At 42.9% G+C, this 21,534-nt stretch overlaps 1 protein-coding gene across 16 annotated transcripts in view; it reads left to right on the top strand.

The window, feature by feature from the left end:
* MINDY2 (MINDY lysine 48 deubiquitinase 2) overlaps positions 1-21,534 on the top strand; it is an 87,402-nt gene that overhangs the window by 5,562 nt on the left and 60,306 nt on the right. For 13 of the 16 annotated variants that reach the window (XR_016218201.1, XR_016218199.1, XR_016218200.1 and 10 more), the window contains exon 2: positions 12,781-12,838. Coding sequence is in view for 13 of the 16 variants with exons in the window: in XM_002718209.6 (XP_002718255.1) it covers positions 12,781-12,838 (58 nt within the window). In the remaining 3 variants the exon portion in view is untranslated. Of the gene's footprint in view, positions 1-3,051; positions 4,507-12,780; positions 12,839-21,534 lie in introns of those variants that run through there. The other 3 variants (XM_089310450.1, XM_089310451.1, XM_089310449.1) reach the window with 3 other exon arrangements.

Genomic DNA, 21,534 nt, shown 5'->3' on the forward strand with positions numbered 1-21,534 from the left:
GGCCAGCCCCAGGGAATTTTTCGTCTTCCCTTCCATGCCTCTCCTCCCTCTCCCTCCTTTTTTCAAAGATTCAATTTAAAAATTTAAAAATTTTCATTTTATTTAAAAGAGAGATGGAGAGGGATTGTGCATCTGCTGGTTCACTCCTCAGGTCTGGGCCAGGCTAGAATTTGGATGTCAATCGCAGGCACTCTGATTTAGTATGTGGCTGCCCAAGTGCTTACTTAACTACCATGACAAATTTCTGATTCTATTTCTCTTTCTTTGATAAGGATAAAGTAGCAATCCCATTATTGAGTTCATCACTAGCTGTGAATAATAAATGGAAATCACATAATTTTTTCAAATCTAGATAATAGAGATTGATGGGGTTTTTCAAGAGTGGGGAAACAGTCAGGGGCCAGCATTGTGGCGTAGTGGGTCAAGCCATCACCTGCACCACCAACGTCCCATATGGGCACCTGTTTATGTCCTGCGTCCCATATGGGCACCTGTTTATGTCCTGGCTCCATTTCCAATCCAGCTCCCTGCTGGGTTACCTCTCTGGGAAAAGCAGCTGAAGGTGGCCCAAGTGTTGGGCACCAGACACCCATGTGGGAGACCTGGAAGAAGCTCCTGGCTTCAGCCTGGCTCTGCCCTGGCCATTGTGGCTACTTAGGAAGTGAACCAGCAGATGGAAGATTGATTGATCTCTGTTTTTGTCTCTCTCCCTCTCTCTAACTCTGACTTGCAAATAAATACATCTTTCTAAGGGGGGGGGGGCAGGGAATGGGAAGGGAATCATTTTAGATGGAAAAGTTGATGTTAGAGTTTGGTTATGTTAAGTTAGAAATTCGGTATGCCCTGAGAAACACACAGTGTATCTCAGGAAAGGAATAAAAAGTTGTTGATTGTTTTCCATCCTAATGTATATGAGGAATTATAAAATACCAGCAGAAACATCTTCTCTATTGTGCCTCTAATTCCCCCACTCCTTCCTTTATTCCATTCTCCAGTAGACAAAGAGAACACAGAGGAAAAAAGTTTAAAAGGGAGGGTGGTGAGAGAATGTAGAAGAAACCAGGATAGGCGTTAATGCAGAATGAGAATTAGAAATAGGAAAATGTCAAGATAATAATCAAGGAGAGAGAATATTTTTTAAAAAAAAGTGTTAGTTACTAGCATTCTAGTGCATCAGCTTCAAGAAGCTGTTGGAGTAGAGATTTTGCCAAAAAGACAAGGTTGCTGAAAAGTCAGGATAATATGGAATCCTCAGAATAAATGATAAAGTTCAAAGGAAACTGCAGTCTCACTTTCTGAAGTGCTAAGAAGAAATGGGACAAGGATTATATAGAGAAGTTCATGTTAAGATGGTGAGGTAGATAGAAATTGAGAACTTACATTTTCCATTTTGGCAGAATGATTGAATTCATCAGTAATTAAAAAGGTTGTTAAACATTGAGGAGGGTAGATTTTATAAGAAAAGTTCATTACATTTTAAAGAAATTGTGATCTCAGTGGAGTTTATGTCTAGGAATTTGAGACACAAACAGAAAGATTGCTAGTTAATAACAATGGATAAGTTATGCCTTAAAACTTTTAGTATATAAATTTTCTTTTGCTTTTGGTTTTTCTCCAGTGGTTTCCTTATACCAGGCATGTTAGCATTGAGCTGGATCCGTAGTGGAGCAGCTGGGACACTAACTGGTGTCCTGCCCATATGGGATGCCCATATCACTTAACCCTCTGTGCCACAACTCTGGCCCCTAAGTGGCATCTTAACTGCTACACCAAATGCATGCCCCAAGATTCCTTATATTAAGCTGGTTTCTGTAAATATCAAACCTAGAAACTGCAAAATAAGGATTTATATATTTGATTCTGTAAAACATAAAGAGATTTAAGGTTAAAAAATAAAAGAACAGAGGCCAAGTGTTTGGTATAGTGGTTAAGAAGCTTAAGAGGGCTGGCACTGTGATATACTGGGTTAAGCTGCCTTATGTGATACTGGCATCCCATATGGACTCTGGTTCAAGTCCCAGCTGCTCCACTTCTGATTCAGCTCTCTGCTGATGTGCCTGGGAAAGCAGCAACAGATGACCCAAGTGCTTGGACCCCTGCCACCCACATGGGAGACCTGGAAGAAGCACCTGGCTCCTGGCTCCAGCTTGGCCCCATCCCAGCTGTTGCAGCCATTTTGGGAGTGAACTAACAGATGGACAATCTCTCTCTCTGTCTCCTCTCTGTGTAACTCTGAGTTTCAAATAAATTAATTCAAGAAGAAGCAGCAGCCGGTTAAGATGTGCGTGTCCCATATTGGAGTACCTGGATTCAATACTTGGCTCTGGCTAGTGACTCCAGCTTCCTCCTAATATAGACCCGGGGAGGCAGCAATAATGGCTCAGGTAAAACTGAGTTCCTGCCACTCACATGGGAGACCAGGATTGAGTTTCTACTCCCCTGTCATAACCTACCCTGTTGGGGGCATTTTGGGAGTGAACTAACAGATGGGAGCTTTGTCCCTCCACCTGTGTGTCTTTCTATTTCTCAAGTAAACTAAATTAATTAAAATTATTTTTAAAAACAACAAAAAGACACTGCCTACACACACAGAAACCCATCATAAATGAAATCAAAGCAAACACTATAAGCTGTGGGAAATAATTGCCAGGATATAAGAGATAAGGTCATTTTTTTTTTTTTTAAGATTTGTCTATTTTTTTGAAAGAATTACAGAGGGAGAGAAGAGACAGAGGGGGAGAGAGATCTTCTATCTGCTGTTTCACTCCCCAAGTGGCTATAACAACTATGGCTGGGTCATGCTGAATCCAGGAGCCAGGAGCTTCTTTCAGGTCTCCTGTGTGGTTGCAGAGGCCCAAGAACTTGGGCCATCTTCTGCTTTCTCAGACCACTAGCAGGGAGCTGGATTGGAAAAGGAGCAGCCAGGACACGACCCGGCACCCATATGGGATGCTGGCGCCTCAGATGGCAGCTTAACCCACTATGCCACAGCGCTGGCCCCAAGAGCTAATGTCATTGTCGTCTTTTTTTTCTTCTTCCTCTTCTTCTTCTTCTTTTTTTTTTTTTTTTTAGATTTTTGTATTTTTATTTATTTGAGGGAAAGCCCTGCTAATGTCTTAAATTACAAAGAGCCCTGATAAATTAGAATGCAGAAGATGATGAACACAATGGCAAAATGACCAAAAGGCTATTAACAGAAAATTCAGACTTCAAATGGACATTTCTTCGGTCTCATTATCATCTGCAAAGGAAGCATCCTGAAGGTGATCCTCTTGCCAGTAGAGTTTTTGCTCTGGTTCTCCTGCCCACCTTGGTGATGTCTTGTCTTCTCTTCTCTTCTCTTCTCTTCTCTCTTCTCTCTTCTCTTCTCTTCTCTTTTTTTTGTATCATTTTCATAGATAACTCTTTTTTTTTTTAAGATTTATTTTATTTATTTGAAAGACAGAGTTACAGAGAGAGGTAGAGACAGAGAGAGAGGTCTTCCATCCGCTGGTTCACTCCCCAGTTGGCCACAATGGCTGGAGCTGCGCTGATCCGAAGCCAGGAGCCAGGAGCTTCTTCCGGGTCTCCCATGTGAGCACAGGGGCTCAAGAACTTGGGCCATCTTTTTTTTTTTTTAATATTGATTTATTTATTTGAAAGAGTTACACAGAAAGAGAAGGAGAGGCAGAGAGAGAAAGAGCGAGAAAGAGGTCTTCCATCTGCTGGTTTACACCCCAATTGGCCGGAACGGCCGGAGCTGCACCGATTCGAAGCCAGGAGCTTCTTCTGTGACTCCCACGTGGGTGCAGCGGCCCAAGGACTTGGGCCGTCTTCTACCGCTTTCCCAGGCCACAGCAGAGAGCTGGATCAGAAGAGGATAGCCGGGACTAGCACCAGTACCCATATGGGATGCCGGCGCTTCAGGCCAGGGTGTTAACCCGCTGCGCCTCAGCGTCAGCCCCCAGATACCTCTTCTTGCTTTGGACTAGGCTTTCATTTTTTCTGTGACTTATTGGAACATTGCAGTTACAAATTTTCTCATGTTGTTTTTTCCTAAAGTAAGTCCAAAAATTTTGAGGCTTTCTAAATGTTTTTATTACTTATAATAAAGAAAAAAACAGATGGTGAGCCAAAGGTTCCATCTTAGCCTCCGCCCACTCTGTTTTTAAATATAGATCCTGTAAGAAGAGATTAAAAACCTTCACAGGTCGGTGAGGTTTTGTTTACACATATGATTTAACTAACATTTTAGTGAGTTTCATTACCAGTGCCTCCCAAGAATTAGAACTGGTGTTGTAACTCTGGATTTGAAAGATGGCGTAGATGAAGGCTGATGTTAGTATGAGTAGTGTCAGTGTGTAGTTTCCCTCCGATCAGTGCTATCACTGATAGGATGTGTTTTTTCTTCTCTTTGAGTTCTTTCAGTGAAAAACCTTCCCACTTCCAATCTTATCTGTTGAGTCCTAGGTGAAGGACATCTGGGCAGAGAAGGTACTAGGAATCATAGAGCTTTGAATGATAAGAGTAAGTACTCAATTATTTTTGTGTCCAGATACTATGATAAGTGTTTTGCATGCATTATTATGTCTTTTCTTTTTTAATTTCCTCAATTACACTGTGAAATCCTGGTGTAGATATTGTTTCTTGGGGCCAGCGCTGTGGCATAGTGGGTAAAGCTGCCACCTACAGTGTTGGCATCGCATATGGGTGCCAGATCAAGTCCAAGCTGCTCCACTTCCAATCTAGCTCTCTGCTATGGCCTGGGAAAGCAGTAGAAGATGGCCCAAGTCCTTGGGCCCCTGCCCCTGCGTAGAGACCTGGAATAAGCTTCTGGCTCCTGGTTTCGAATTTGCACAGCTCTGGCTGTCGTGGTCAACTGGGGTGTGAACCATCGGATGGAAGACACCTCTCTCTCTCTTTGCCTCTGCTCTCTGTAACTCTGCCTTTCAAATAAATAAATAGATCTTTTTTAAAAAAGATATTGTTCCTATTTTACAGGTACAGAAGTTGAGTAGTGTGAAATTTTTATTTTATTTTTTTAATTTGAAAGAGTTATTGAGAGAGGGAGAGACAGAGAGAGAGAGATCTTCTATCAGCTGGTTCACTTCCCAAAAGGCAGCAATAGCCAAGGTTGGGGCAGGTTGAAGCCAGGAGCCAGGAGCTTCCTCTGGGTCTCCTCCGTGGGTGGAGGGGCCCAAGTACACTATGGCTATCTTCTGCTGTTTTACCAGGCACATTAGCAGGCAGCTGATCAGAAGTGGAACATCTGGGACTCAAATGGCTTGCCATATGGGATGCTGGTATCTTACCCACTATGCCACTCATGCTGGCTTGTAGCATAAAATTAAAAAAACTTATCCAAGTTAAGATTGTCTCTCACTCCATAACCAGAGCTTTCAGTTGGGATAGTTGATCAGGATTATAAAGTTCAAGATACTAGTAAGCCTAGTGTACAATAGAACAGAGGCAAAGCATGTGGGAGACCTAATGATAAAGTCAGAGAAGCGGAAATAGACTTCAGGATTCCCTGGATCAAACCTGGTAACTTTATACAGACTTTCTGTTTTCAGATCCTGTGTGTATTCCCAGGACTTGTGACATTGTTGACATTTCTAAATTTCTAATCTCAAAGCCTTTCTTGGGTACTGTGATGAATAAACCTGCCTTTTTCATCATAGTTTATTAAGTATGTTCTTAGATTTTCTTGATAATTAGTATCTTCTTTCTCTCCTGCCACTGTCCTAGTTCCGGCCTTCTTTATCTCTCACCGGGATCACCACAGTAGCCTTCTAACTGGTCTCTTGTCTTAGTCTGTCCGTCCTTCCTTCCTTCCTTCCTTCCTTCCTTCCTTCCTTCCTTCCCTCCTTCCTTCCTTCCTTCCTTCCTTCCTTCCTTCCTTCTTTCCTTCTTTCCTTCTTTCCTTCTTTCCTTCTTTCCTTCTTCCTTCTTCTTCTTTCTTCTTTCTTCTTTTTGACAGGCAGAGTTAGACAGTGAGAGAGAGACACAGAGGGAAAGGTCTTCCTTCCATTGGTTACCCCCCAAATGGCTGCTATGGCCGGCCCACAGCGCCAATCCGAAGCCAGGAGCCAGGTGCTTCCTCCAGGTCTCTCATGTAGGTGCAGGGCCCAAGTACTTGGGCCATCCTTCACTGCCTTCCCGGGCCACAGCAGAGAGCTGGACTGGAAGAGGAGCAACCGGGACAGAATTTGGCGCCCCAACCTGGATTAGAATCCAGGGTGACAGCGCCGCAGGCGGAGGTTAGCCATTAGTCAAGTTAGCCAAGTGAACTTTTTTTGGTCAGGCAGAGTTAGAGAGACAGAGAGAAAGGTTTCCTTTCCGTTGGTTCACCCTCCAATGGCCACTACGGCCAGCGTGCTGTGGCTGGCACACCGTGCCAATCCGAAGCCAGGAGCCAGGTGCTTCTCCTGGTCTCCCATGCGGGTGCGGGAGCCCAAGCACTTGGGCCATCCTCCACTGCACTCCCGGGCCACAGCAGAGAGCTGGACTGGAAGAGGAGGAACTGGGAAAGAATCCGGCGCCCCAACCAGGACTAGAACCCAGGGTGCTGGTGCTGCAGGCGGAGGATTAGCCTAGTGAGCCGTGGCACCGGCCTGCATGTATCTTTCTAGAGTGGACAGTGAGAGAGAGAGACAGAGAGAAAGGTCTTCCTTTGCCGTTGGTTCACCCTCCATTGGCCGCCGCGGCTGGCGCGCTGCGGCCGGCGCACCGCGCTGATCCGATGGCAGGAGCCAGGAGCCAGGTGCTTTTCCTGGTCTCCCATGGGGTGCAGGGCCCAAGCACCTGGGCCATCCTCCACTGCACTCCCTGGCCACAGCAGAGGGCTGGCCTGGAAGAGGGGCAACCGGGACAGAATCCGGCGCCCCGACCGGGACTAGAACCCGGTGTGCCGGCGCCGCTAGGCGGAGGATTAGCCTAGTGAGCCGCGGCGCCGGCCGTTTTTTTTTTTTTTTTTGATAATAAATTTTTATTTTTAATTTCATTTTCCACAGACTTTTTTTTTTTTTTTTTTTGACAGGCAGAGTGGACAGTGAGAGAGAGAAACAGAGAAAGGTCTTCCTTTGCCGTTGGTTCACCCTCCAATGGCCGCCGTGGCCGGCGCGCTGCGGCCGGCGCACCGTGCTGATCCGATGGCAGGAGCCAGGTACTTCTCCTGGTCTCCCATGGGGTGCAGGGCCCAAGCACTTGGGCCATCCTCTACTGCACTCCCGGGCCACAGCAGAGAGCTGGCCTGGAAGAGGGGCAACCGCAACAGAATCCGGCACCCCGACCGGGACTAGAACCCGGTGTGCCGGTGCCGCAAGGCAGAGGATTAGCCTAGTGAGCCACGGCGCCAGCCCGCATGTATCTTTCAAGCAGTTATTTTACAAGATCCAATTTTTCTTTGGGTAGATTTTTCATCATGGTCAGCTTATTGAACTTCTTAAATACAAATACTTGAGATGTGCATTTGGGCTAGCTGTCTCACACCTGGATTCCATACCCAGCTTTGGTTCCTGACTGCAGCTTCCTGCTAATGCAGGTCTTGGGAGGCAGCAGGTGATGACTCAAGTGATTGGGTTCCTGCCACCCTTGTGATAGACCTGGATTGAGTTCTCAGCTCCTGTCTTTGACTTTGGAAAGTGAACTGTTGGATGGGAGTTTTCTCTCTGTCTCTCTGCCTCTCATTATCTCCTAGTGAAATGTGAACTGAAGATGTCTTCTTCGAGTAAATCTTACTAGTAAATCTCACTGTAGCAACATTCTTCATTGCTGTAAAACACTTTCAAGTAAATACATCTGCAGTTTCTGATGGTTTTAAATAGGTCACAGTGTAACACTGAGGATGGAGTCCAGTCACATTAAAAACTGATAGTGAAAATGCTTAAAATTAGCCTTTCCAAGTTGGAGGTTATCTCATCAAATTTTCCTATCTTTACATTCTGATGGTAAGTAGAAAGCCACGTAGATTTATTTAAAAATCTGAATTTTAGTATATAAGTATAGTAATTACTTTTTGTAATAAGCAATTATAAGAAATTAGAATATAAATCATGGCATATTCTAGCTTGTAATAACGTGTGTTATTATTTACTGGAACCAGAATTAGAGAGATGTTGGAAGTGTCCTTAAGTTACTGAATCCTTATTTTGAAAAAGAAGAGGAAAGCTACATTTCTTCTTTTGGTTTCTATTAACAATACTTGTAATATCTTGAAGAGGACAATTATAATTTCAGTTTTAAAAATCATAAATTCTCTGTATTTATGGTGAATGTGTTAATGCTAGCTACACATACACACACATACTGCATGTTCAAAATTAGTGAAATTTAAGCTAAAAAGAAATTTTGTTACTTAGTTGATCCATTTTACTATAAGTAATACATAAGTAGACTGCAGTACAGGAATCAAATAATTCATGTACAAATTTAAAATGTTATTTTCTGAGTTCCAACTCAAATTCCTGTGTGATTATCAAACGTAAACATCACAGTTCCAAAGTAGACATTTTCTTCTACAAACTCATTTTTGTCAAATTTCCATTCTTATTGATTGTATGGCTTCCAATTTTATGAATATCCTGAGCTTTAGAGTTAACTTTGATTATTCTTTCCTCATCAGGTCAACTCAAAGTTCTGTCAATTCTTGATTTAAAATATTTTTCAGATGATGTTTTACATAAGAGTTCATAAATGGAAGTGTTTTTGCTGTTTTTAGAGGTCTAAATGCTGGCATAGTAGAAAGGATTTGGTGTCAGATCTCAATTTGCATCACAGCTCTGCTACTTTTTTTTTTTTTTTTAATTTATTTGAAAGTCAGAGTTACAGAGAGAGGAGAGGCAGAGAGAGAGAGAGAGAGAGAGAGAGAGAGAGAGAGGTCTTCCATCCTATGGTTGACTCCACAACTGGCTGCAACGTCCAGAGCTGCACCGATCCAAAGCCAGGAGCCAGGGGCTTCCTCCTGGTCTCCCATGAGGGTGCAGGGGCCCAAGGACTTGGGCCATCTTCTACTGCTTTCCCAGGCCACAGCAGAGAGCTGGATCGGAAGTGAAGCAGCCAGGTCTCGAACCAGCGCCAATATAGGATGCCAGCACTAGGGTGTTAACCCCCTGCGCCACAGCACCAGCCCCACAGCTCTGCTACTTTGAACAAATTAACTTTTTTTTTTTTTAATTTGACAGAGTTAGACAGTGAGAGAGAGACAGAAAGAGGTCTTCCCTCTGTTGGTTCACCCCCAAGATGGCCGCCACAGCCGGAGCTACGCCGATCCGAAGCAAGGAGCCAGGTGCTTCCTCCTGGTCTCCCATGCGGGTACAGGGGCCCAAGCACTTAGGCCATCCTCTACTGCCTTCCCGGGCCACAGCAGAGAGCTGGACTGGAAGAGGAGCAAATGGGACTAGATCCCGGCACCCATATGGTATGCCAGCGCCGCAGGCAGAGGATTAATCAAGTGGAGCCACGGCGCCGGCCCCGAGCAAATTAATTTTTTAAAAATGTTTTATTTATTTGAAAGGCAGAGTAACATAGAGAGACAGAGATCTCCCATTCTCTTAGCCTACAATAGCTTAGACTGGGTCAGGTCAAAGTCGGGCCAGGACCTCAATCCTGGTCTACCACATTGGTGGCAAGATTGCATCACTTGTTGCTTCCCAGGGTGGACATCAACTGGAAGCTAGAACAAAAACCAACCAAGGGTCCCACTTGGGTGCAGGGATCCAAGCACTTGGGCCATTTTCTACTGTTTTCCCCGGCCATAGTAGAGAGCTGGATTGGAAGAGGAGCAGCAGGTCTTGAACCGGCACCCATATGGGATGCCGGCATTGGTGGCAAGATTGCATCACTTGTTGCTTCCCAGGGTGGACATCAACTGGAAGCTAGAACAAAAACCAACCAAGGGTCCCACTTGGGTGCAGGGATCCAAGCACTTGGGCCATCTTCTACTGTTTTCCCCGGCCATAGTAGAGAGCTGGATTGGAAGAGGAGCAGCAGGTCTTGAACCGGCACCCATATGGGATGCCGGCACTGCAGGTGGCGGCTTTACCCATTATGCCACAGTGCCACCCCCAATTTCAATATTCTTGTACTTATAAAAATAACTTAGGAAATCTAGCTAGTATAATAAAATCTTATTTATAGGGGCTGGCGCTGTGGCATAGCGGCTTAATCCGCCACCTGCAGTGCTGGCATCCCTTAGGTTTGCCGGTTCAAGACCTGCTGCTCCACTTCTAATCTAGCTCTCCGCTATGGCCTGGGAAAGCAGTAGAAGATAGCCTAAGTCCTTGGTCCCCTACACTGAGTATGCATGTAAATGTTATTTTAAAAAATATTTGTGTATAAAGGTTGTCATTTCTTGTTTTACATGTTTGGAGGAAGACATGGTAGGCATTTGCTATTTGGAGATTTTGATATTAAATCCTGAAATCATCTGTATGTAACTATCTAGGATTAAAGAATGTATATCCCAAATATATATCTTTTTTTTGGACAGGCAGAGTGGACAATGAGAGAAAGAGAGAGAGAGAGAGAGAGAGAGAACCAAATATATATCTTAATGCTTCTTAGTGCCTTGGTTTCTTATTTTGACTTTATTAACCAAAGGAGAGGATGAGCTACTTGTTTATGAAAGTTGCTAGTGAATACGTTTCTGCAGTGAAGCCTTCTCAATTCAGAGAATGTATAAGCCTTAATTTATTTTTTAGAGATTTATTTAATTACTTGAAAGGCAAAGTGGCAGAGAGAAATACAGAGAGAGAGAGAGAGAGAGAGAGAAGGCGCGAGAGAGCAAGCGAGCAAGAGAGCAAGCTTCTGTTGGTTCATACTCCAAATGGGTGCAACAGCCAAAACTGAGCCGTGATAAAGCCAGGATCCTGGAATTCCATCTAGGTCCCCCACGTGAGTGCCAGGGATCTAGTACTTGGGCCATAATCCATTGCCTTCCTAGGTGTATTAGCAGGAAAGCTAGATTGGAAGCAGAGGAGTTGGGACTGGAACCAAAAGAAGCCAAAGACAATACATAAATTACATAAATAAACAAGCTACGATGTTCCAAAAATATTTTATCAATGAATTTGTTTTAAAATATGCCCTAAATGGAAATTCTGTACATTCTCCTCAATGTTTCTTTAAATCTAAAACTGCTTAAAAACTATTAAAATTAAAAAAGTCACAGAGACAAAAATAATTTAGAATGAGGAGGTAACCAAAACATTTCTGACATCTCTTGGTTCAAACTGAGTGATAAGTCTACTAGATGACCACATCGTAAGTACCAACTGTGATATATGTTGTCAGAAAAGCTCAAACTTTAATTTTATAGGAATCTTTTTTTTTTTTTAAAGATGTATGTATTTATTTGAAAGGCAGAGTTACAGAGAGAGGGAGAGACGGAGATCTTCCATCCACTGGTCACTCCCCAAATTACTATAATGGCTAGGGCTGGACCAGGTTGAAGCCAAGAGCCAGGAATTGCATTTGGGTCTTCCACCTGGATGGCAAGGACCCAAGCACTTGGGTGGTCATCTGCTTTCCCAGGCACATTAGCAGGAATGCTGCATCAGAAGTGGAGCATCTAGGACTTGAACTGGCAGTCGTGAGGTACTGCTGTCTCAGTTGTGCTGCACCACAACTCTGGCCTCTGTAGGGGTCTTTTTAAAATTTGTATTTTACTCCTTGATTAAAACAAAAAAAAAAAACTGTGGTACGTCATTACCACATTTGATAATGTAAACATCTAGAGCACCTTTTTCAATGCTTGGGAAAATTGTTGGAAAAATTGCTGACTTAGAAGACTTCCTTGGTTGAACATAAAATGGTTCCTGAAGAATTTTAATTGTGTGGCTATTCCCTATTATTGATATTGTAATTACTTTGCGTTTCTATCCTGTATATTTTTTTACTGTTCTGTGAGTATTCCACAGTGTATGCTTGTGAATGTCAGTTAAAGTATTTAAAGTCATTGACTGTCATATTTAAATATTAAATAGTTAAAATATTTAAAAGTATTGAATTTTAATGGATTTTCTGGGACTTTTCGCTTAAATATAATTATGATATATGTAGTTACTTTTAACCTTTTTATTGTGAAATATAACCTATACAGAAAGCTATATAAACCAGATATATGCATTTTAACAAGTTATTATAAGGCAAACATTGGTGGAACTTCCATTACAGGTTAAGAAACTCAGTATTGCCAGTGCCCCAGAAGTCCATTCTATGCCTCTGTCCATTTATAAAGCTTTCTCTTAACCCTAGGGATAACTATAATCCTGACTTTTATAGTATCTATTTTCTTACTTTTCTTTATGATTTTATCATCTAAGTGTGGAGCCCTGCCTGCTTTTAAACCTTATAAATATAATCAGGTAAATTTTTTAGTTTATGACTCATACTTTAGTACTGTGTTCATTTTAGCCATTCAACAATAAAAATGACCAGATTAGACAGAGTAATGTGATATTGCACTGTGTTCAAGCCTGTCTGTGAAGCTGCCCCATGGGTGTCCTGTTACATGTTTGGTGCCTAATAATTATGGTGGGTGGTGAAAGACACAGTATTTGACTTTGAACAGTTTTCTCAATGTCTCTATAAAATCTTATATCACCTGTTCAATTCTTTGGTGATAGGATTGGCTTTCTTATATTTTATCCAGATTAGTTACCAAGATTACAATAAGTGTGAATTTTAAAGTATACATATAGTAGATACAAATATACACTTAAATACTGTGTTTCTGATTGTAGGAAACACTTCAGTGATCTAAAACATTTGATTTTATAGAAATAATACTTTGTTTTTCAGGTGAAACTTCCACCGATGATGGAAATCATAACTGCTGAGCAGCTGATGGAATATTTAGGTTAGTGTTGAAAAGTGGATGACTTTATATCTCTTTCAAAATAAAACAAAACTTTCTTCTTTTAATAATATTTATTTGTTTATTCATTTGAGAGACAGAGACACAGGGAGACAGATAGATAGCTCCCACACATAGGTTCACTCCCCAAATGACTGCAACAGTGGGCTGGGCTGGGGCTGAAATTAGGAGCTGGAAGCAAAAATCCACTTCTACTCCATGGGTGGCAGGGACCGAACTACCTGAATCATCACTGCTGCCTCCTAGGGTCTACCTTAGAAGAAAGCTAGAATCAGGAGCCAGGGCCAAGAATTGAACACAGGTACTACAATGTGGGACACAGGCATCCTAACCTGTGGCTTCACTGCTGGATCAAATGCCTACCTGAAAACCAAATTTTCAAAGCTGATATATTACTCAGTTTCATCTTTCTGAAATGCTATTATATAATTTATTTACAATTTTAAATCAGTTTAAACATTTTTATGAGTGTGTTATTGTTCTTGGATATTATAGTATCCTTTCTGACAGGCATTAAAATTCTCTTTTATAAATAAAGAGACTAGGTGACCTCTAGAAAATAAGAGACATTAATTCTAATAAATTGTAGAATGGGAGATGATACAGAAACTCTGACATTGCATGAAGAAGGTATTAAGAAAATATGAGGTGGGCCGGCACCGTGGCTCAATAGGCTAATCCTCCACCTTGCGGCACCGGCACACCGGGTTCTAGTCCCGGTCGGGGCGCCGGATTCTGTCCTGGTTGCCCCTCTTCCAGGCCAGCTCTCTGCTATGGCCAGGGAGTGCAGTGGAGGATGGCCCAGGTGCTTGGGCCCTGCACCCCATGGGAGACCAGGAAAAGCACCTGGCTCCTGGCTCCTGCCATCGGATCAGCGTGGTGCGCCGGCTGCAGCGGCGGCCATTGGAGGGTGAACCAGCGGCAAGGGAAGACCTTTCTCTCTCTGTCTCTCTCTCACTGTCCACTCTGCCTGTCAAAAAAAAAAAAGAAAAAAAAAAAGAAAATATGAGGTATGGGCACTGGTTCGCTACCCTGCTGATCCACTTCCAATCCAGCTCTCTGCTATGGCTTGAGAAAGCAATAGAAGATGCCCAAATCCTTGGGCCCCTGCACTCGTGTGGGAAACCCAGAAGAAGCTCCTGGCTCCTGGCTTCGGATCGGCACAGCTCCGACTGTTATTGCCAACTGGAGAGTGAACCAGTGGTTGGAAGACCTCTCTCTCTCTTTCTCTCTCTCTCCCTCTCTCTCTCTGCCTCTCCTTCTCTCTGTGTAACTCTGACTTTAAAATAAATAAATAAATCGTTGAAAAAAAATATGAGGTAGACTTAAAGACAAAGGAGATAATTTAGGGCAGTGCTATCCAAAGTTTGATTCATGGCTCCATGAAATAATATCAATTTGCAGTGAGATAAGAGCTTGTACCAGGATGTAAAATATTTATATTAGTATGGATAGTGTTTAGTTCACTTGAAATTTTTTTATATCAAAGTTTTCTTGATAAAGGAAGCAGTGTATTGAAGTGCACTTTTTCCCAAGCTTATTTCACAGCTGACCAGTAATAGTTTGTGGATCAGTTGTGTTGAGATGAACTTGATTAGAAAGCAGGCAGCTGTACATCATGGTATGGTATTTTAGAGTTTGGCAAGTAAGAACTTACTCATTCTAAATATATTATTATACTGTTACCAAATAGGAACATTTAATCCATAAACTTACTTTTTAAAAAAATATATTTATTTCATTTATTTGTAAGGCAGAATAACAGAAGATTCTTACAGTAACTGCCATGTAAAAATTGTACATATTTATGGGTACCATATAATATATATATATATTTTTTTGGACAGGCATAGTGGACAGTGAGAGAGAGAGAGAGAAAGGTCTTCCTTTTTTTTTCTGTTGGTTTACCCTCCAGTGGCCGCTGCGGCCAGCGTGCTGCGGCCGGTGCATAATGCTGATCCGAAGCCAGGAGCCAGGTGCTTCTCCTGGTCTCCTATGCGGGTGCAACCAGGACAGAATCCCGCGCCCTGATCGGGTCTAGAACCCGGTGTGCCGGCTCCGCAGGCAGAGGATTAGCCTATTGAGCCGCGGCACTGGTGTGTTTTTTTTTTTTTTGCCAGGCAGATTTAGACAGTGAGAGAGAGAGACAGAGAGAGAGGTTTTCCTTCCGTTGGTTCACCCTCTAAATGGCCGCCACAGCTGGCTTGCAGTACCGATCCAAAGCCAGGAGCCAGGCGCTTCCTCCTGGCCTCCCATGTAGGTGCAGGGCCCAAGCACTTGGGCCATCCTGTGCTGCCTTCCCAGGCCACAGCAGAGAGCTGGACTGGAAGAGGAGCAACCGGGACAGAATCCCGCGCCCCAACTGGGAATAGAACCCGGGGTGCTGCCGCCGCAGTAACTGCCACATAAAAATTGTACATATTTATGGGTACCATATAATATTTCTATACATGTACAAAGCATGTAATGTTCAAATGAGGCCAAACGTATCTGTCTCTTCAAATATTTGTTTCTTTGTAGTAAAAACATTTAAAAATCCTTTTAGCTTTTCAAGTATATATATTTTTAAAGATTTATTTCTTTATTAGAGAGGCAAAGTTACAGAGTGAGAGAGAGACTGTGATTCTTTTAACTTTTTAAATTTATTTATTTATTCATTGATTCATTCATTCAACAGCCAGACAGGGAGACAGACATATACACACAGAGCTCCCACCTACTGGTTCACTCCCCAGATACCCTCAACAGATAGAGGGTTGAAGGTTGGAGCTGGACACTCAGTCTGTGTCTCCCATGTTAGTGGCAAGAACCCAACTACTTGAGCCACCACTACTGCCTCTAAGGGCTGCAAGAAACTGGAATCAGGAGCTGAAACTGGGCAATGAACTCAATCACACCATTGCAAGGGGACATGTGTCCTAACTTGTGTATCAAGTACTAGGCCAAACGCCCACTCTTCTTGGTGATTTCTGAACTTAGTTGTTTCTATTATAGTTTAGGAAGAAGGCTGAAATATACCTTGTTCTTTTAAGGAGCAGCCAGTATGACTGCCCAGGAGTGTGAAGAGGAGCGGTAGTAGGAGATGAGATCAGAGTTAATGGAGTGGGCCCTGTACTTTGTTATAGAGACTTTGACTTTTGATATGATTAAGCTGTGGATTTGAGAAGCAAACAGTTTGCCTAGGAGTTAGGATGCTCACATCCTGCAATGTCCTGCTCGATCTCCTGACTCTAACTTCCTGCTAATGCAGATTACAGGAGGTAGTAGTAATGGCAAGTGATTGGGTTTCTGCCACACACATGGGAAACCTGGATTGTGCCCTTGGTTCATGGCTTAATCCTGGCCTAGCTCCAGCTGTTTCAGCTCTTTGGAGAGTGAGCCTGTGAATGGGAGCTCTCTTTGTTTCTGTCTCTGACTCTCTGCCTGCCTCTTGAATAAAAATAAATTTTAAACAAATCTTAAGGGGATTTTGAATAGAGGACCAACATGAACACGACTTCTGGCTGTTGAGTTGAAAATAGACTTTACAGGGGCTAAAGATGAAGCAAGGAGTATAAAGATGATAGTGGCTTCAAACAAGATAGGAGAAGTGGAGGTGAAAGAAGTGCTCAGGTTCCAGGTCGGAGTTGACAGAATTTGCTCATCAGTTGGATATGGAGTAAGAGTAGAGTCAAGAGTTACTCTCTGGGTTTCAGCTTGAACAACTGGAAGGACGCTGCTAACATCATTGAAATAGGGGGAAAAATGGAAGGAGCAGATTTAGGGTGGACTATCATGATTTTTGATTTTGAGGTGTTTATTTGATATCTACATGGCAGTGTCAGGATGGAAATTGGGTATATAAATCTAGAGTTCAGAGGAGAGGTCCAAACTAGAGCTGCACAATATACCTTTCTGTGATATTAGAAATTTTCTGTATCTGTGCTGTCCTATTTGGTAGCCACTAGCCACATGTAACCCTTGAGCTCTTAAGATGTAACTGGTGTGACGGAGGAATTTAAATTTAAATAGCCATATGTTGCTCCTGGCTGCTAGACAGGACATGTTAGTACTGAACACATTTTTGGTTTTTGTTTTTTTGTTTGTTTGTTTGTTTTTGACAGGCAGAGTGGACAGTGAGAGAGAGAGAGAGCGACAGAGAGAAAGGTCTTCCTTTACTGTTGGTTCACCCTCCAATGGCCGCTGCGGCCGGCGCACTGCGGCCGGTGTACCGGGCTGATCCCTAGCCAGAAGACAGGTGCTTCTCCTGGTTTCCCATGTGGGTGTAGGGCTCAAGCACTTGGACCATCCTCCACTGCACTCCCGGGCCATAGCAGAGAGCTAGACTGGAAGAGGAGCAACCAGGACAGAATCTGGCACCCCGACCGGGACTAGAACCCGGTGTGCCAGTGCCGCAGGCAGAGGATTAGCCTAGTGAGCCGTGGCATCGGCTACATTTTTTTTTTTAAGGTTTTATTTATTTATTTGAGAGTCAGAGTTACAGAGAAAGAGGGAGAATGAGAGTGAGAGAGATCTACCATCTGCTGGTTCACTCCCCAAATGGCTGTAACAGGGCTGGGCCAGGATCTTCTTTTGGTCTTCCACATGATGGCAGGGGTCCAAGAAGTTGAACCATTTGTCACTGGTTACCCAGACACATTAACAGGGAGCTGGATTAGAAGGGGAGCAGCTGGGACTCAAACTGGCATCCTTTGTGGATGCTGGCATCACAGCTGGCAGCTTTACCCTCTACTCCACTACACCAGCCCAATGCTGAACACATTTACAGACACGATACACATATGGTACATAGACTAGGTGATACCACAAAGGGAATGAATGGATCGAGAAGGAAAAGATGAGTATCCTGAGTCCAGGACCTGACCGTGATTAGAAGAGGGAGAGAAAATAACAGGCATGCTCAGCCAATAGAAGAGAAGCAGGAGACCCAGATTTCCTAGAATACAAATGAAAAAGTGTTTCAAGGAAGAGTTAGAGTTAGCTGAACCAAATGCTCCTCATAGGTCAAGTGAGATGAAGCCTGAAGATTGAACAATGATTTCTCCATTAGGAGTACATTTGATAACCTTAACAAATGCATGGCATGACCTACAAAAAAGGGAAATCCTTATACATAGCCAATTCATATAAAACAAGGCAACCACCTTGAAAAATAGTTTTGCATTTTCTTAAGAAGGTGTACATAGGGCTGGTATTTTGGTGTAACAGGTAAAGCCACCATCCGTGATGCTAGAATCCCATATGGATGCTGGTTTGAGACCTGGCTGCTCCACTTCTGCTCCAGCTCCCTGCTAATGTGCCTGGGAAAGCAGCAGCAGATGACCCAATAGCTTAGGCCTTTGCAACCACGTGGGAGACTCAGAAGAAGCTCCTGTTTTTGTTTTTTTTTGTTGTTTTTTTTTGTTTTTTTTTTTTTTTTAATATCCTAAAGAATTACATTTTAAGGAGGCTGATTTTTAAAAAAAATTTTTTTTGACAGATTTAGACAGAGAGACAGACAGAGAAAGCTCTTCATTCCGTTGGTTCACCCCCAAATGGCTGCTACGGTTGGTGTGCTGCACCGATGCGAAGCTGGGAGCCAGGTGCTTCCTCCTGGTCTCCCATGTGGGTGCAGGGCCCAAGCACTTGGGCCATCCTCCACTGCTTTCCCCGGCCACAGCAGAGAGCTGGACTGGAAGAGAAGCAACTGGGACAGGACTGGCACCCCAACCGGGTCTAGAACTCGGGGTGCTGGCGCCACATGTGGAGGATTAGCCTAGTCAACCACAGCGCCGGCCAAAGCTCCTGGCTTTGACTTGGCCCAGCCTCGGCTGTTGTGACCACTTTGGGAGTAAATCAACAGATGGAAGATCTCTCTGTCTCTTTTCTCTCTGTGTAACTCTGACTTTTAAATAAATAAATAAACCTAAAAAAAAAAAGAAATTAAAATTAACCATATGACCCTGAAATTTCAGTGAGATATTTACCTAAGAGAAGTCAAAATATATGTCCATATAAAAACTTATATAGGTGTGTTAGCAGTATTATTCATAATAGGCAAAAAGTGGAAACAACTCAGATGTGTGTCATCAAGTGAGCAGTAAACAAATGTGATATATTAGAGAATATTATTGAGGGCTGGCGCTGTAGCTTACTAGGCTAATCCTCCACCTTGCGGCACCGACACACCGGGTTCTAGTCCCGGTCCGGGCGCCGGATTCTGTCCCGGTTGCCCCTCTTCCAGGCCAGCTCTCTGCTGTGGCCAGGGAGTGCAGTGGAGGATGACCCAAGTACTTGGGCCCTGCACCCCATGGGAGACCAGGATTAAGTACCTGGCTCCTGCCATCGGATCAGCGCGCTGCGCCATCCGCAGCATGCCGGCCACAGCGACCACTGGAGGGTGAACCAACGGCAAAGGAAGACCTTTCTCTTTGTCTCTCTCTCTCACTGTCCACTCTGCCTGTCAAAAAATAAAAAAAAAATTTAAAAAAAAGAATATTATTGAACCATAAAAAACAATGAAGTAATAATACATACTATAACTTAAGTGAACCTTGAAAATATGCTAAGTTGAAGAAGCCAGATCATGAAAGATTCTATGTTACACAATTCTATTTATATGAAGTGTCCAGAATACACAAATTTATAGAGATAGAAAGTCAATTGGTGGTTGCTTAGGGCTGGAGATTGACTGTTTAGCATTCTCTAAGGAAGCATAAAAATATTCTAAAATTAAATCATGATAGCTTTATAATCCATGAATATAAGACACATTGAATTTTACAGTTTAGATGGATGGTTTATATGTGAGTTCTATCTCAATAAGGCCATATAATAAAAAGAGAAAATGAATTGAAAAAAGTACTCTAGATTTTTTTTATTTTAATTTTTTTATTCAAAAGGTAGACATACAGAGGGAGTAATTGAGACAGAGAAATCTTCCATCTGCTAATTGACTCCCCAGATATCTACAACAGCCAAAGCTGGGTCAGGTAGAGGCCAGGAGTCCAGAGCTCAATCTAAGCTGCCCATTAAGATGGTAGGTATCCAAGTATTAAAGCCATCGTTTGCTGCCTCCCTGGGTGCCCACTAGCAGGAAGCTGGATTTGAAGCAGAGGCAGTATTCAGACCCAGGAATTCTGATATGACATGCAGATGTCACAAGCAGTAGCTTAACCTGCGGTGCCACATTGCCCATTCCCAGTAAAAGTACTTTAGACCAGTGAAAGTCTGTCAATACTAACAGAAGAGATAAGAGAGAAAAGAATGATTTCAGAGTAGATGCAGGTAGGTGGGTTATTGTGGTTGTAGCTTATAAAAGACCTCTGAGTGCTTCTATTTTTTTCAGTGATGTAGGAAATTAGGTCATCGGTTGGTGGTGAGAATGGAAGAGGAGTTGTTGAAGATATGTGGGAACATATAAAATAATTGTCTAGAAGAGTGGGAGAATAATGGATTGGGAAGATGTAGTATGGTTCTCTAATATTACCTTTGAGCTTAGTCAGACCACACAGCGTGGTGCTATGAATTCTCCAGTCACATTTAGCTATGTATGTCTAGAGTCCAGGCCTGAATATGGGAGAGTAATATTTAATCAGAGTTGAGTTTTTTTGCCTGGTGAATATGTTGAAGGACCTAGAGTATTAAAGGTGTGTATGGAGAATTATAATGATGGGTCATAGAATTTAAGCTGCATATGGAGTAAATGAGGATATAAATATGTTAAAGGAAACTTTGATGGGAATAATGGATTATAAGTGCTGATTCTTCATAGAGGTAAAAAACTTTTGGAGGCTGGTAATGACAAAGCTATATTACCATGGAGGATGAGTTTTTGACATAATGTAGAATTATAATATTTTTGTTGGATAAGAAAGAGGTCGAGAAACAGAGGTGAGGGTATTGGAAGAGCATGTCAGTGAATATTGAAATTACCAAAAATAAGACAAGATTTGTATTGGAGAGAGATAGTGAGCTAGGAATAATGGATATTGAACTGAAAGTCAGGTAACTGCAACAGGGTGGGTAGATGGGTAGTATCTGATGGCACAAATTTTTTTAATGATTTATTTATCTTATTTGAAAGGCAGAGTTAGAGAGCGAGGGAGAGACAGAGACTGAGAGATCTTCCATCCACTGGCACCCTCCCCAAATGGCCACAATGGCTGTGGCTGAGCCAATCTGAAGCCAGGAGCCAGGAGCTTTTTCCAGGTCTCTCATGTGGGTGCAGGGGCCCAAGCACTTGGGTCATCTTCCACTGCTTTCCCAGGCCAGTAGCAGTGAGCTGGATCAGAAGTGGAGCAGCTGGGGCTTGAAGTCACAGGAAGAGGCTTACTCTACTACACCCCAACCCTGGCCCTTGGTGGTACAAATTTTGAAACTGAAGAGTTTTAGAGAAAAGAGAGAGAAATGGCAGTAAAGAATGAGTAGATACCTATTCTACCTGCAGGTTCCCTGGTAAAGAAATATGAGGGAGAAAAAAGCTGTCACTTGAAAGGGCTGCAGAGACATCAAGGTGGAACTAAATTTTATTTAAATAAGTGAAGAGAACATTCAGAGAAGTTGGATATCTAGGAGATTTTTCTGGTGGCAGACCATGAGTTCAAGGACACAGAAAAAAATTTCAAAGATTTTATTTATTTGAGAGGTAGAGTGACAGTGAAAGGGAGAGACAGAGAGTAAGGTCTTCCCTCCTGTGG

This window comes from Oryctolagus cuniculus, chromosome 12, assembly GCF_051225735.1.
Source record: "Oryctolagus cuniculus isolate XC-2025 breed Fujian yellow rabbit chromosome 12, ASM5122573v1, whole genome shotgun sequence".
Classification (NCBI taxonomy): Eukaryota; Metazoa; Chordata; class Mammalia; order Lagomorpha; family Leporidae; genus Oryctolagus; species Oryctolagus cuniculus.